At 48.4% G+C, this 17,210-nt stretch overlaps 1 protein-coding gene across 1 annotated transcript in view; it reads left to right on the forward strand.

Annotated features, from left to right (window-relative positions):
* The window catches only part of LOC144798539 (mucosa-associated lymphoid tissue lymphoma translocation protein 1-like), a 64,297-nt gene that overhangs the window by 40,084 nt on the left and 7,003 nt on the right, over window positions 1-17,210 (forward strand). Inside the window, exons 10-13 of the mRNA XM_078669466.1 lie at window positions 1,559-1,762; window positions 2,950-3,127; window positions 10,243-10,317; window positions 16,797-16,924. Coding sequence (XP_078525592.1) covers window positions 1,559-1,762; window positions 2,950-3,127; window positions 10,243-10,317; window positions 16,797-16,924 — 585 coding nt within the window. The remainder of the gene's footprint in view (window positions 1-1,558; window positions 1,763-2,949; window positions 3,128-10,242; window positions 10,318-16,796; window positions 16,925-17,210) is intronic.

A 17,210-nucleotide genomic window follows, 5' to 3' on the forward strand; every position in this document is an offset into this window, starting at 1 on the left:
AGTGTTAGTCCTTGTGGACATTCAGAGATGCAGGACTGTTTGGAAATCTCAAAATCCCCTCACGGCCTTTTCGACCATTGTGCGGGAGGGCACAAAAGCTGTGAGTAGGAAGAAAGACGGGTCACCTACTTACCCCGGAAGTAATCCATACAGTGCCAGGAGTTCAAGGGTATGATGCGTACAGACAGCATATAGAGAGGGGAGCAGAACAAAGAGTGGATAAAGATTGGATGGTAAAGCCAAGCTTCCAGAATTGTATGTGATATTATAAAATCAAAATGTTAAAAATATCTAAATAGATTTTGGACTAAAACATCAAAAAAGCCTTGTGTTTTCTATAGTTGACACTAACACACTTTAGATTGAAACATGAACGTCGAAATGAAAATAAAATATTTCTCAAATGAATACAATATAAGAGTCATTAGGGGAAATCATCTGCCCCATTCTTTCGGATGAATATTTTTTTAAGGAATAAAGCGCCCCAATTAACAGAAATCTCTATTGTGGGCAGAGAATACATTCTGAAAATACTATTGAACAGTGGCTGCCCAGCTTGTAGGGCGCTGCTCCTGTAAATGGGACCGTATACCGCTAAAAGTCTTGTATAGTATTCAAAGAAACTGTGCACGTTTAATTTTTAGCTGGACTAAATTGTTTGTTTTCTTCTTCAATATGAGTATCCTCTCTGTTGTTTAACTGTTAAATCTTGATACATCCCTGTCCATACATTTTTCAGTGTTTTTAAGTTTTATATGATTATATTTCAATATTAAACATGTGTTTCCTTGATTGAAAGCCATTTCACAGAGTGGTGTTGCTGATGGTGGCCTTGGTTAGTCTTTTGGTTTGTCCAGGGTCTTGCATTGAACTTGGGGATAAAAGTAGAAATGGGGAATATTTTAAAGCCAGCCCAATATTGCACAAAGTGAGATAGTCCTACCCTACACAGTTGAATTAAGGGAGCTTGTTCCCAGGAATTTTAATTGAAACAAAAATGGGGCCAGGAGTTTTATTGAAGACATTTTTCTAAACAGATTGGGTAAAATTCCACACTATTACAGTCAGTTATGAAAATATATCTATTAAATATTCCCATACTTCAGTTAGCCCTCTTTCTCTGCAGCAACAAATCTTGTATGTACTTATACAAACATTGTACGTCACTGGCTTAGATATGCTTCTTTTGGTTTGGATGCACTGAAGATTCCTGAAAACGTGCAGCCCTAAAAGGCAGTGCCTGTTCTCCAGCTCTCCATAGGCGTTCCCTGTTTCGCGTATGGCCCGTACCGCTCTCTGTGAGTAGGTGCTCCTAAGAAGGTTGACGTTCAAAGTCCCTTGTTACTCATTTGACCAGGGAGGATGGTCTCTGGTGAACCCTGTGAGAGGCCTGCACGCTTCTTGTGATTTCAGCTCCTAGTGCTCTGTGTCGAGGCTCATGAACCCCCATCTCACGTACGCCAAACGCCTAAAAGGACTGTAGTTTGCAATATTCGCTGTACTTTTTAAGCCACTTACATGTCTTCATCTGCTGTGTTTTTGCATCTGTCTTGAGTAGCCACAGATAAGGTGGCGCTGCTGATCGGTAACATGTCCTACCAGAACCACAAGGAGCTCCGAGCCCCCATGGTGGACGTGCACGAGCTGACCAACCTCCTGCGGCAGCTCAACTTCAAGGTGGTGTCCCTGCTGGACCTGACGAAGAGCGAGATGGGGGCAGCCGTTAGCGAGTTCCTGCTGCTGTTGGACAAGGGAGTGTACGGTATGTGATCAAGGGTGCCATCTGATGGGGCACGTCGCATAGTCATGGTGATCAGTGGATGGTGGTGGGGCATGTGCTACTTGATGAATATACAGTCAATGTGGCTAGTCTACACTCTGCAATATTGCATATACACCGTGGACCAGGGTGGTAGATGTACGCAACATCACATATATTCTGTTTCCAGCTGTAGCATGTATTCTGCAACCACATCATGTATTTTCATGCATACACATATGTATATATTTTCTACAACTTAGCATGCTTGCTGTGGCTGGTGGCTGCATAGTCTCTGTCTCATCAAATACATACTGGGGCTGATATATATAAATATATATATATAAATATATATATATATATATATATATATATATATATATATATATATATATATATATATATATATATATATATATATTTTCCCCTTATGTACTGGCCGCACCTCTAGTTCATAATCTACCACATCATATGTATACTACGGCTTGGAGTGGTATAGACTGTAGCACAGTTTTGAGGGTTCCATAAACACTACCCTTTTGCCTATATAGATTCTGACCAGGGCGGTGTGTATTCGTCCGCCACATCAAATGTGTTTGGTAGCTCGGGTCTATATATATTTCCTGGTGTCTTTGGTCACCAACTCCCCAGTTTAAGATGAGAAAAGTAGTTTCAGAGACCCCTGTACTGTGCATGGATGGGAAAAATGAGGCGCTCTTTCTTTTATAAGACCTCTGCATTGTCTATGGAATTGGCTTTTTTATACCTGTATGTGTTAAAATGTCCTAATCACTGCAGGCTAAAGCCAAATGGTGTTCCTCATAATTTGCTCTTAATTGCATAGTACTCTTGCAGGATACCTAAGTTAGCCCAGTTGCATAACGCAGCCCTGCACTGCCACATAATTCCAGTATCTCTGCCTATTCCGAATTAAAGGGGCCGTCCAGTGACTGAGGGGGAAAGGCCGTTCTCTTCTCCAGTCCCATAGGCATTCCAGGCTGTTGCTTTGTGTGGTGACCTACGCGTAGGTTTTGAGATGCATTTTTGTTTGTTTGGTGAGGTCTGCTTGGGTGTTGAGACATACTGTGACGTCATTCACCAGATGACCCCTTTAAACTAGGGGAATGGGCTCTTGCAAGTCGTGTGGACAAGAGGGGGTCCAGCTGCTGATGTGTATTCTTTTGACACAGGACTGCTGTACTACGCAGGCCACGGATATGAGAACTTCGGGAACAGCTTCATGGTGCCCACTGACGCCCCCCGCTCGTACACGTCTGAGAACTGCCTGTGCGTGCAGAGTGTCCTGCAGCGGATGCAGGAGCGGCAGACTGGCCTCAACGTCTTCCTGCTGGACATGTGCAGAAAAAGGTGAGGACGTGTGACTGTTCCTTGTGGCAGCAGCTGTTCTGTGGTGGGTTATCAGCATTCAGACACAGATCAGAATTTCCCCGTGGCTTTACACTGATGCAGCTTGTCCCCGTGGCTCTTCACTGGTGCAGCGTTTACCTGTGGCTCTACATTGGTGCAGTGAGTTCCCGTGGCTCTACGCTAGTGCAGCATGTCCCCGTGGCTCTACACTGGTGCAGCGTGTCCCCGTGGCTCTACACTAGTGCAGCGTGTCCCCGTGGCTCTTTACTGGTGCAGCGTGTCCCCGTAGCTCTGCACTGGTGCAGCGTGTCCCCGTGGCTCTGCACTGGTGCAGCATGTCCCCATGGTTTTACACTGGTGCAGCGTGTCCCTGTGGCTCTACACTGATGCAGCGTGTCCCCGTAGCGCTGCACTGGTGCAGCGTGTCCCCGTAGCGCTGCACTGGTGCAGCGTGTCCCCGTAGCGCTGCACTGGTGCAGCATGTCCCCGTAGCTCTGCACTGGTGCAGCGTGTCCCCGTAGATCTAGCTCTACACTAGTGCAGCGTGTCCCCGTGGCTCTACACTAATGCAGCGTGTCGCCATGGCTTTACACTGGTGCAGCGTGTCCCTGTGGCTCTTCACTGGTGCAGCGTGTCCCAGTGGCTCTTTACTGGTGCAGTGTGTCCCCGAGGCTCTTCACTGGTGCAGCGTGTCCCCGAGGCTCTTCACTGGTGCAGCGTGTCCCCATGGCTTTACACTGGTGCAGTGAATCACCATGGCTCTACACTGGTGCTGCTAGTCCCCGTGGCTCTACACTAGTGTAGTGTGTCCCCAAGGCTCTTCACTGGTGCAGCGTGTCCCCGTGGCTCTACACTAGTGCAGCGTGTCCCTGTGGCTTTACACTAGTGCAGCATGTCCCGTGGCTCTGCACTGGTGCAGCGTGTCCCCGTGGCTCTGCACTGGTGCAGCGTGTCCCCGTGGCTCTGCACTGGTGCAACGTGTCCCCGTGGCTCTGCACTGGTGCAGCGTGTCCCCGTGGATCTGCACTGGTGCAACGTGTCCCCGTGGCTCTACACTGGTGCAGCGTGTCCCCGTGGCTCTACACTGGTTCAGCATGTCCCTGTGGCTCTACACTAGTGCAGCATGCTCCGTAGCTCTGCACTGGTGCAGCGTATCCCGGTGGCTCTACACTGCTTGCACGTGTCCCCGTAGCTCTGTACTGGTGCAGCGTGTCCCCGTGCCTCTGCACTGGTGCAGCATGTCCCCGTGGCTCTACACTAGTGCAGCATGTCCCCGTGGCTCTACACTAGTGCAGCATGTCCCTGTGGCTTAACACTAGTGCAGCGTGTCCCCGTGGCTCTGCACTGGTGCAGCGTATCCCCGTGGCTCTGCACTGGTGCAGTGTGTCCCCGTGGCTCTACACTGGTGCAGCGTGTCCCCGTGGCTCTACACTGGTGCAGCGTGTCCCTGTGACTCTACACTGCTCTACACTGGTGCAGCGTTTCCCCGTGGCTCTACACTGGTGCAGCGTGTACCCGTGGCTCTACACTGGTGCAGCGTGTACCCGTGGCTCTACACTGGTTGCAGCGGGTCCCTGTGGCTCCACACTGGTTGCGCGTGTCCCTGTGGCTCCACACTGGTGCAGCGTGTCCCCGTGACACTGCACTAGTGCAGCATGACCCCGTGGCTTTACACTGGTACAGCGTGTCCCCGTTGTTCCTTACTGGTTCAGCGTGTCCTCGTGCCTCTTTACTGGTGCAGCGTGTCCCTGTGGCTCTACACTGGTGCAGCGTGTCCCTGTGGCTCTACACTGGTGCAGCGTGTCCCTGTGGCTCTACACTAGTGCTGCGTGCCCCCATGGCTCTATACTGGTGCAGCGTGTCCCCGTTGTTCCTTACTGGTGCAGCGTGTCCCCGTAGCTCTATACTGGTGCAGCGTGTCCCCGTTGTTCCTTACTGGTGCAGCGTGTCCCCGTAGCTCTATACTGGTGCAGCGTGTCCCCGAGGCTCTTCACTGGTGCAGCGTGTCCCCATGGCTTTACACTGGTGCAGTGAATCACCATGGCTCTACACTGGTGCTGCTAGTCCCCGTGGCTCTACACTAGTGTAGTGTGTCCCCAAGGCTCTTCACTGGTGCAGCGTGTCCCCGTGGCTCTACACTAGTGCAGCGTGTCCCTGTGGCTTTACACTAGTGCAGCATGTCCCGTGGCTCTGCACTGGTGCAGCGTGTCCCCGTGGCTCTGCACTGGTGCAGCGTGTCCCCGTGGCTCTGCACTGGTGCAACGTGTCCCCGTGGCTCTGCACTGGTGCAGCGTGTCCCCGTGGCTCTGCACTGGTGCAACGTGTCCCCGTGGCTCTACACTGGTGCAGCGTGTCCCCGTGGCTCTACACTGGCTCAGCATGTCCCTGTGGCTCTACACTAGTGCAGCATGCTCCGTAGCTCTGCACTGGTGCAGCGTATCCCGGTGGCTCTACACTGCTTGCACGTGTCCCCGTAGCTCTGTACTGGTGCAGCGTGTCCCCGTGCCTCTGCACTGGTGCAGCATGTCCCCGTGGCTCTACACTAGTGCAGCATGTCCCCGTGGCTCTACACTAGTGCAGCATGTCCCTGTGGCTTAACACTAGTGCAGCGTGTCCCCGTGGCTCTGCACTGGTGCAGCGTATCCCCGTGGCTCTGCACTGGTGCAGCGTGTCCCCGTGGCTCTACACTGGTGCAGCGTGTCCCCGTGGCTCTACACTGGTGCAGCGTGTCCCTGTGACTCTACACTGCTCTACACTGGTGCAGCGTTTCCCCGTGGCTCTACACTGGTGCAGCGTGTACCCGTGGCTCTACACTGGTGCAGCGTGTACCCGTGGCTCTACACTGGTTGCAGCGGGTCCCTGTGGCTCCACACTGGTTGCGCGTGTCCCTGTGGCTCCACACTGGTGCAGCGTGTCCCCGTGACACTGCACTAGTGCAGCATGACCCCGTGGCTTTACACTGGTACAGCGTGTCCCCGTTGTTCCTTACTGGTTCAGCGTGTCCTCGTGCCTCTTTACTGGTGCAGCGTGTCCCTGTGGCTCTACACTGGTGCAGCGTGTCCCTGTGGCTCTACACTGGTGCAGCGTGCCCCCGTGGCTCTATACTGGTGCAGCGTGTCCCCGTTGTTCCTTACTGGTGCAGCGTGTCCCCGTAGCTCTATACTGGTGCAGCGTGTCCCCGTTGTTCCTTACTGGTGCAGCGTGTCCCCGTAGCTCTATACTGGTGCAGCGTGTCCCCGTAGCTCTATACTGGTGCAGCGTGTCCCCGTGGTCTATACTGGTGCAGCGTGTCCCCGTGGCTCTATACTGGTGCAGCGTGTCCCCGTGGTCTATACTGGTGCAGCGTGTCCCCGTGGTCTATACTGGTGCAGCGTGTCCCCGTGGTCTATACTGGTGCAGCGTGTCCCCGTGGTCTATACTGGTGCAGCGTGTCCCCGTGGCTCTATACTGGTGCAGCGTGTCCCCGTGGTCTATACTGGTGCAGCGTGTCCCCGTGGCTCTACACTGGTGCAGCGTGTCCCCTTGGTCTATACTGGTGCAGCGTGTCCCCGTGGCTCTATACTGGTGCAGCGTGTCCCCGTGGCTCTATACTGGTGCAGCGTGTCCCCGTGGTCTATACTGGTGCAGCGTGTCCCCGTGGTCTATACTGATGCAGCGTGTCCCCGTGGCTCTATACTGGTGCAGCGTGTCCCCGTGGTCTATACTGGTGCAGCGTGTCCCCGTGGTCTATACTGGTGCTGCAATACCGCCCCCGTAACAAAAGCAGCAGCCGTGTTTCCCATCAGCATACCTCCCCCCCCTCACCCCTTTGTGTTGAGTAGACATACAAGGGTTACGGAATAATTACATGACTGCATGTCAGAGAATACCACGCCCCCCTTCATAATTTTGTTTTGTAAAACCCAAAAAATGACATTAAAAGTTCGTCCTTACTGCGAGTCGGTGCGCGTCCGCATCCACTTGTTTTAGAGACGAAAGCAGATGGACCTTTGGCACCATCTAGAGGCCGATTTGGCAAATTCATGTGTAGCGCATCTCATGTTAAGCATTTTCTTAGGCTGGGCGTTAACTTCTGATGTGGGCCTCACCTCGACTTCTTTTGCCTCTCTTTGGTGGGACTCGTCCCATGGGACAAAACTTTCCTTTTAAAATCTCGCTCGTGTTTTCAAGTATGAGCAGGGCTCTTCAAACTTTTAATTGTCAATCACTTTGAGTGAAACACTTTTAATCTAACAACTTTATAACTGCTAATATTTTATTAAAATTCATTCGTAAATGTTAAATATTGTAAAAAAAAATGTGGAATGGAAAGAGATTCAGCGTGATAGACGTTTCTAGACTTTTTTGAGGAGACATCTTACTAAAAATCAGTTTTCAGTAGACGCAACTCTTGCTGCGCTCAGTGGCAAAATGGGTTTGTTTTTCGTTGACACTTCTATAGTGGCGGAGGCACCTTTATGCCTTCTCCTTGTAATAAAGTATACAAAAAAGTGTCCAAAAAAAGTGATGGATGGGATGCTTGATTTAACCTCAGCCACTGGTAATTCCCTGTCCATTATTATCTTGCACACCATGCCACCTTAGTTTGTGGCACTATGAGCAAAAAAAACAATGAATTGGAATGCGAGCAGTTATCAGTGGGTGATATTACTTCAAGTATACCATCCAACACCTTATTGTTTTTGCATTTGACACCCTAAGTGCGCCTGGTATGCCCAGGCGTAGGTCCCTGGCTCACTGTGTCACTGGAACCAAGGTATACCTAGCATTATTTATTTATGCGATTTGTTGAGCGCGAACAATTGCCCAAGGGCGTCTCGGCGCTATAGATGACGACAGAATGAGAGAGGGAGATGGATTACTCATTGAAAAGCCATGTTTTTATTTTTTTCCTGAAAACGGTCAAAGTGGGAGCGGACCTAACGTCTGGATCAAGGGAATTCCAGAGTTTTGCCGTTGAAACGTGGAAGCTACGATCATTAGAGTCCTAACCTCGGTGAAACCTGCCCTAGGTTGCTTCTTTCTAATTCAGGGAGGATCTGGGCTCGCAGTGCAGGCTGGATGTTTCCCATGAGGAGCAGGGTCAGGACTGATTTGCATATGGCTAGGTCCAAACTGAGGTGACATTGTAAGGAAAAAAAAGATGGATTAAACCAAGATGTGCGCCTAGGGGTGACTGTTTGCATTGTTCAGCATTCCGTCCCATCATCTTTTCTTTTTGCTTTTGTTGCCCTAAGTGGGAAGGGTATGCCCAGACGTGGGTCCCTTGCTCACTTTGCCACTGGATTCAAGCTAGCTTGGCTGATGAGGGGGTGACATACCCCGAAACCGGTCCCAGGATGTTGGTTTCCAGTCCAGGGAGGACCTGACATTGGCAGTTCGACTGGACGGTTCCCATGAGAAGCAGCGTCAAGACAGATTTGCATATGGCTGGGTCCAAACTGTGGTGGCATGGTGGGCAAAAAACAATCGATTGGAGTGCAGCCCGAGCGATTGCCAGTGGCTGAGATTTATTCAAGCATTCCATCCATCACCTTGGTTTTTTTTTTGCATTCTCCTTGCAATAGGCAAACACCTACTGGGCACCTCATGGCCCAGCCAGGGGGAAGGTGGGAACCAGATTGTCAAGACTGCTGGTGTAGAAAGTGCAGCCTGATTCTTAGCTGGGTGGGAGATGGTGGGCACGACTGGTCTGGTCCTCACACAGGCAGGTTTATTGTTCATCCCCAGGAGTGCAAAGCACAGCTTTCGATTGCTCAGTTAAAAAAAACAAAAAAACTCTCACTGGACATATGTGCTATGTCATTTAGCCTGCCAGTAACTTTGCATCTGGATCATGCACAGAATAGCAGACATGCTGGCTTTTTATCACACAGATAGGGGAAACATCCTTTACAACGAAACTTTTACAACGCACTACCATTACGACGCAACTTTTACAACGCAAACTATTACAACGCATATCGCTTGGGGGCGCTCTAGGATAGGGAATAGGTTAATTTACTATCCAATAACCTTCCCTAGTGTCCACGGGGACTGGAGTTGGAATAGTAAATTAAACTATTCACTATCCAGCGCCCAAAAGCATTATGCGTTGTAATGGTATGCGTTGTACAACTTGCGATGTAAAGGTAGGCGTTGTAAAAGTATGCGTTGTAACGTCATACATCCCACAGATAGCCCACACACAAGCTAACCATTCAGAAAATTTGCTGGATTTTTTTTTTAAACCCCTGTGCCAGAGGCTTTTCAAAATAGTTCTATAAGCTCCATCAAACGTAGGTACCTCACTTGCCGCTTGGCCACTTCCCTGCTTCAGAGCCTTAAACATATGCCATAACATTCTAAAAGTCCACTTTATTAGAGCGTATAAATATGTCTATTGGGCTGCGAAAAAAGGGTTGAAGAGCAATCAGCCTCCATCTTAAAAAGTGGAATACAGTAGTAGATGTGGCTGAAGGACAGATTGGTGATTAATATTATGTGAGCAAACGTAGAGCAGGCATATTTCGGGGACTTGTATTCTAGTTTAATCTCTCCAAAAAAAAGTTAAATATTTTTGCAAAATTGAAAAAGGTAATGTATTATATTTGTAAATTATTAGCAATGCTGCATGTGTATCAGTGAGTTAATGAAGGTTAGAGGATTGAATATTCTTTCTGATTGTATACTACTATGAACGAGATGAGTAAAGATTAACAATAGAGAGAGCTAAAGGATGGAAGCAAAAAGTAAAACGTAGAGACCCTCTAATGGGAGAAACAGGAGCTTCAATTTTCACCTAATTGCTTAGTTGAAGTAATCTCCTGCATGGGGAGCCTGCCTCACTTTTCAGGAAGTGCCCACTCAAAAACTTGCATCATCCCATGGAAAAGAATGAATGATTTTTAAATGTAGTTTTAACTCCCTTGAAATATAAGACTGTACAGAATAAAGAGGCGTGTGTAGACATGAGTGTGTGCGCAGTTCGCTCAGCAAAGGCACAGTCGTTTGGCTGAGGTTCCCCCTTATGGAACAAGCCAGCGCCAACTTACTTTACTAAGCTTAAAATATCTGAAGAATGTCTTTTAACCCAGTTAGTTAGTGCAATTTTCTGTGCTGTTTCTGTTTTTTAGGAACATGAATGATGACATCATACCCCAGATTGGAGCGCTCAAGGTCACCGCCAACATCGTTTTCGGATACGCAACGTAGGTGATTTTATTTTCGTTCCCTAGACTGCTTCAGATGTGGAGCCCCCTAGGAGCAGGGTGTGGGCACTGTGAGCCTTGTCAAGGTACCCTCTACTGCAGAGTCGGTGGCTCCTGGGCTCAGTTGTCCCTTAGTGAGTTATTGTTTCTTTGTTGTCTGTCTTCCCTTTTTCTGTTATTGTTGTAGGAAGTGGCTGGATAGTCACCCATTACCAGTTTTTGGTTTGTTCCAATACTTTCCACTTAGAAGGCACTGCGGGTGAGAGCAATGACTTTATGTTGAGGCGCTGAAATGTTCTTTATCGCTAGACATGGGCAGCGTGGGCAGCTGCCTAGGACTTTGCACTCAGCCCACCAGCATGGGGCCCCCGCACCAGTGCAACAAACCACCAAACCTCTTGTGCCCCTGCCAATCCCATCGAAGAAAGGTGTCTGTTTGCAATTGGGCTTACAGGAGAGGGGCCCCCTTTCAGGGCCTCTCAGGGATGATGTGGGGAGGACTAAGGAAGGGGGACACTGCATCTTTTGCCAGTTTCAAGGAGATGCATTTTGTCCTGCAATTAGGCTTCCTGCCGGGCTGCCCATTGAGAGACAGTGCGGGACACCCATTGTCAGCACTTTACCGTCTGCACAGATCTAATTCTCAGCCCCCAAGATATTTTCACACTTTCAGCCCGATATGAGCTGTGACAGAGATGCTTGTAGGTGGCAGGGAAGGGAGCTGCGGTCCAGTCTGCAAAAACGAGCTTCCGGAGCCCTGAAGGTGTCACTTATGTAAATTAGAAGGGCCCCGCACATTCCCCTTCGCCCGGGGCCTCAAAAATCCTAGAACGGGTCCCATGCCATAAAATTAAGGCTCCCAGTTTTTCATTTTTAGTGCTATTTACTGATGAATACAGACAGAAAACAATGTGTTTCCTGTCTGTATTTATTTGTGAATGACTTTCCATGCTGTTCTTCATGAATTCCAGGCCAACAGCTGAACACAGACAACATAGGGAGGTAAACAATGGGATAAGATGTCCTTAAATAAGGCATCGTATAACATATATTTGTATATAATGCTAATATTTTACCTGTAGGTGTAATGTTTTGCCATTTTTGTCCGCCTAATTTTTCTAAAATGCGACAGGCATCAAATTTTGAGTGCAAGTATATCACTTAAATGTGGAAATATACAATTTTATTACTCCATTTGCTCTGTAAACATTAAATGAATATGGATAAATACCAATATAATGGGTTAAAAATAAATATGGGTAAATACAGACAGAAATGTTGAAACAATAAATACTATAAAACTGGGAGCCCTGCATATAATATACAGCCAAAGCCCTGGTCATGTTTGTTTCAGAGCACACACTGATGCTGTGTGTGGCTATTACCGTTTAATTAGTGCGTCAGTTGTAGAAATAAATAAGTCAGGAGCCCAAAATGTTCTTTCGGAACTGCCAAATGCCGGGGTTGTTGAATAGCGAGACTGCCTGGTCTTGATTCCACCTCCCGCCTCTTTCTTTCACCATCTGCACTTCCTGTTTCTTTATCTCACTGTTGATCCCAGCTTTTCACCTTTTCCAGTCTTTCTCTTCCTCCTCCTTTCTCCCTTGTCGGGTTTATTTATTGTTCTGAGTCAAAGGCTGATGACCATAAATAAACCCTAGTCCCCAAAAATGAGTCTTGTTGTCCACTCTAGCACAAACCAAGCATTGCATTAATTGTTGCACCACTGCTCAGTCCCCCGCCCCCCGCCCACCACCATTTCCTGTTCTCAGCAATCTGAAATCTAGCTTATTGTAGGTGTAATGGCCATTGTGCCAACCATGAAGTCCCTTTCCTCCATCCTGTACAGTCTACATCTGTCTCTGCTACTTTTTGTCTTCTGCAGTATGTGCGGGTAACTCCTTACTGGTGCCTCCTAGTCCTTTACCTGCCCCTGTGACTTACTCACTGTCTCTTTTCTTTCTCCCTCTTCATGTATCTTTGTGATCAGAAACTCTCCCCCCTTATGTAGAGCAGCCCATATTCTTGCATTGGTCTCTCCAGGCAGAAATATCTTTTGAAACTTGTGGTCCGTCAGTTTCTTGACTCCCTCTTACTCCGCAGATGTTTCCATGGCCACCCGGGCCCCAGACTTGACGTCAGTGGAGCTCTCTAGAGAGATGAACCACAGCTCTCTAGGGAGAGAAACCACAGGAGTGACATTGAAGAGCTACTGGCGGAAAATCCTTAGTTATGTCCAGTTGGACCATTGAGGCTGTCCAGATGTGAGACTGAGCAACTGGAAGTGTGACTCCCAACAAGGGAGTATTGCAATAGTCCAAGGTGTGGTATTTAATCCAGATGAGCGTGAGTGGACACCACAAGCGAGACCGACTAGAACTCAATTAGAGAGTCTGTTCCTTTCCCTGTTCCGTATCAGTCCCTTGTGTCCCACCCCCCTCTCGCCTGTGCCACCCTCTGATGGCTGCTGCGCTATTTCTATCATTCGGGATTTATAAAGCACGGCTAATCACCTGATAGGATATCCAGGCGCTTCTATGTGTTCAAATCAAATCAAAAGTTTCTTTATTCGTTTTTTTTTTTCATGTACAAAACCATAAAAGCACATTTAATATAAAAACTTTGTAAATTTTCGACATCCTAATTAATACAATTTATGATCAAATTTATAATACAAATTTTAAAATCAAGCTATGAACAAACTGTTATGTGACGGAGGATTTATAACCCAATCATGGTTCAGATCTTTTTTACTTTTTGATTTTTTAGTTCATTTGATCATTCTAAATTATTTCTGTGGTGAACGATGCACTTCAAGAATTTGATAATGATCTTTGCCAGCCATTCCTCGTCCAATAACTGTAAGAAAAGGAAGGTAGGGCGACATCTTCTGAAACCCAATAGTCTTAGTGGTGGTATAAGCCATTTCCAGTGTAAAACTTCCAAAAAAGAATAGTATGCATGGTTGTCTGAATAGAGATGTCATCACAAGGGCAAGGAGGTAAATCACTTGCCCAGTTATTTCTCATTGGAAATACAACCAGTCGATGGAAAAAGTTTAGCCTAAATCTTATCAAGAGAAAGCGCTCATAGGTGGTGGTGTCGTACGTTAAGTAAGGCTGGATGGCAAATGATGTTTGGACGGCCAAACAGTGTTTAACTGTGGGTTTCAAGACCTCAATCGTGAGTCGCAGTTCATCAAGGTGGTTAAGACAATGAGCCTGAAAAACTTTTCTGGGTATCTCTCGAATTGAACTGGGATCATAGTAATATTGTTATAACCCTAGATCAAGTAAAAAAAATTTCACATAAGATATCCATCCAGATTTTTGTGCGTTCTCCAAGGCAATACAGTCTAGGATTATCGATTGGGAAAATGCTGTTTTTTCCGACGACCAAATTCGGTGCCACAGTAAAAGTGGCTCTATTTTCACAATGTCTGACAAATGGGAGAGTCCCAGTTCCATGTGGCAGGAGTAAGTGGCCGTGCTCCTAGGTACTGCCAGAAGATACCTCAAAAAGGTATTTTCTACCCCCTGTAATACATCCGTAGCCACATGGCCCCACACACTGGGGCTGTGGTGGTTCTCATGAAGAGGAGTTTCCTCGTTTCAATTGCCGGTTTCCAAGAAAGTTTTTGGTCAAACATGATTCCTAGATAGGGGTATTTATGTGTGGTCGATAGTTTTTCGTTCTTTAAATAGATGTCCCTTGATTTACGTTTACTGCCAATCCCAGCTTTCATAACATATGTTTTCCCAATATTAATGTTTAAATCCAGCTCGGCCATGAAAGAGGAATATCTATTCAATGCTTTCTGTAGTTCAAGGGGGGTACGGGCTAATATCACCGCGTCGTCCGCGTAGAGTAACTCAGGAATCGGGCGGTTGTTTATTATCGGCAGGTCCTGGCATCCCTTGATCATTTCCCTCTCCAAACCGTTGGTATAGAGTGTGAGGAAGAAGGGGGCCAGGACACAGCCTTGCCCGAATCCCTTCTCCACACCGAACGACGCGGTTAGCTCTCCCTTAGCCCCATACCTCACCCTTGCAGTCGCATTTGAATATAGTTCCCTCAGGAAATTTACAAGGTCGAATGCGGCTGATAAATCCACATACACCATATAGAGGGCTCCTGCTTTAATGTTTATATACTTATCTATCAGCAGTGACAAGTTTAAAGCATGATCGATGGTCCCCAATCCCTCGCGGAACCCATATTGGAGGTCAGATAAAATCCTGCCATCGTCCACCCATCCCTTCTATGTGTTTATTTACTGGTCTGCTCTCAGTGAGCTCATTTCCGGACCCTGCTGCTTCCGCTTCTGGCAAACTTCTACTGTTGTGGGCCGGATTCATAGCCCCAGTAATGGGGCGTGGCCTCTCAAGAAGCTTAATATAAATGGGAGCTGAGCATACAACGCAGACGATAAATGGTGTTGGATGCTCCCAGTTCTGGTGGAGAAGTGCTGTTTCTCACAAAGTACTTCAAAAAAGGGCCTTTACTAACAGCATACACGATGACAAAGACGTGAGGCCCCTATTTCTAAAGCGAAAAATAGCTATATTTTACCCTTGTTCCGACTGAAATTACCTCCACTTGAATGCAAGCCAATCAGGAAAATAAATTGTCTGGTTTTATTTGCAAAATCGCCCTTTTTTTCTGCTTTTAAATGTGGTCGCGTCTGTAAGTACAACGGAATATTCCAAAAATCTCAGCTGACGCTCTAGCTCGGTTTAGGATGTTGGTGTCGCCCCCCAACTCGCGACTCCACCTTTGCCACTGCTTCCGAGTTCCAGTGACCAATCAGATGGCATGTCCTTCCCTGCCCTTCCAGACATCTGTTCCTTCAGTAAACTCTGGCAATGTTGTTCATGATGCGTTGCTTACGTGTGTAGTACCGTATGCCTTGAAGTGTAAATTTGACTACTGCAACTGCCTCCTATTTGACATCAACATTATCCCTTCTCCTTGGACAGACACACTCTTTAACCTCCCAGGACTGATTTGCTCCTGTCTCTGCCAACATCAGGTTCCTTTCCAAGCACTGGGTACATTGTAGACTCTTAACTCTGGTCTGTAAGGCAGTGCGCAGCCCCCAACATTTTACTTTTTCATGAGCTTCTCCCAGCAGACCCCTCCCAGGGCGTAGCGCACTGTCCACCGCCATCACTTGGTCATTCAGGAACCAGTGAGCCACAACATGATTCAGATCCTTGGGTCCACCCAGACCCCACAGCTAGAACCTCTTCCCCCAATCTCTGCCTTTAAGGTTGGTGTGGGACCCAAGAGGAATCCCTCTTTGAAGCCTGTGGTTGTCCTGAACTTTTTCAGAAGGTGTGGGGCAAATGGTTCAACCTAGTCCTCTAAAGGGGTTGCTGATGTGTAGGTTCAATGTCCCTTACTGGCATTATTTTACCCTGCAGCATGCCTTATGCTCCCCTGTCTCCAGTTTTGTGGCTGTAAACAATCGTCATAATGTGTTTGATTCTGCTACCAATGTATTGTTTTGGTGTGATTTAAACTCAATAAAATTGATTATAAAAAAAAAAGGTTGTTCTCAAGCTCGCCTCCTCTGGCTATAGGGCCAGGAAGGGCAACACCCCCTTCCCCCACCCTCTCACTAGTTCTTCTGGCAGACCCTGCCTCTGCACCCCAGTGTCAACATGTAGGTATGGGGTATATTTCATGTCTGCCTCCTGTCCCATTGAGGCCATGCCTCATCAACACTTATAAATGTATTGATTGTATGTGTAGTATTTGTTTAAAATGCCCCTACAGAAGGTATTCTTGGCCCCTCGCAGTCAATTCTGCTTTGTGCTTGGTTAGGTTCAGTTTCCTGTCTTTCATTCTTTCCAAGATTTTTCTTCCCATGATAGTAATTGGAGCTCAGTCTGGAGTGATTGTTTTCCGCTGCTTGTGATTCATTCTGAGATTCTGTCTACTGTCGTCTGACTCCAGCTCCTGCCTCCCCTCTTGTGACCTCTCTGCTCCTGTTCTCCTTGAGACCCCATCTACGGCCCTCCTCCTCCTTCTGATCCTCGCTCCTGCTCTTCTGCCCGCCTTGGCCTAGAGTTCATGCCCGCCTCATTCTTGTTACTTCATCTCCTACCCCCTTCTTGTAACTCCGGCTCCTGCACCTTCTTTTAGGACCCCTGCACTCTTCCTTATGCCCTTCTCCTTGTGACCCCTGCTTCCGCCCTCCTCTCTATGACCCTTGCTCCTGCCCTCCTGCATGGAACTCCAGCTCTTGCCCTCCTCCTTGTGACCCAGGCTCCTGCCCCCTCCTCGTGCTCTAGCTCCCACCCTCCTCCTCGTGACTCCTGCTCCCACCCTCCTCCTTGTGACCCCTGCTTACGCCCTCTTCCGTGTGACCCTTGCTCCTGCCCTCCTGCCGTTAACTCCAGCTCTTGCCCTCCTCATCCTTCTGACCTCTGCTTCTGCCCTCCTCGTTGTAACTCTCTCTGCGCCCCCTGCAGGTGTGCCGATGCTGAAGCCTACGAGATAAACCAAGGTGGACTCTCCAATGGCATCTTCATCACCTTCCTGAAGAAGTGGCTGCTGGTGGACGAGAAGATCACCGTCCTCCTGGACAAGGTGGCTGAAGGTGAGGCATGGGGGATGGTGAGGGTGGCAGGGCTGGGCGTGAGAGGGCGGCAGGGCTGGACATGGAAGGGCGGCAGGGTTGGGCATGAGAGGGTGGCAGGGTTGGGCATGAGAGGGTGGCAGGGTTGGGCATGAGAGGGTGGCAGGGCTGGGCATGGGAGGGCAGCAGGCCTGGGCATGAGAGGGCAGCAGGGCTGGGCGTGATGAAAGGGCAGCAGGGCTGGAATTGAGAGGTGGCAGGGCTGGGCTTGAGAGGGCAGCAGGGCTGGGCTTGAGAGGGCGGCAGG

This window comes from Lissotriton helveticus, chromosome 12 (assembly GCF_964261635.1).
Source record: "Lissotriton helveticus chromosome 12, aLisHel1.1, whole genome shotgun sequence".
Classification (NCBI taxonomy): Eukaryota; Metazoa; Chordata; class Amphibia; order Caudata; family Salamandridae; genus Lissotriton; species Lissotriton helveticus.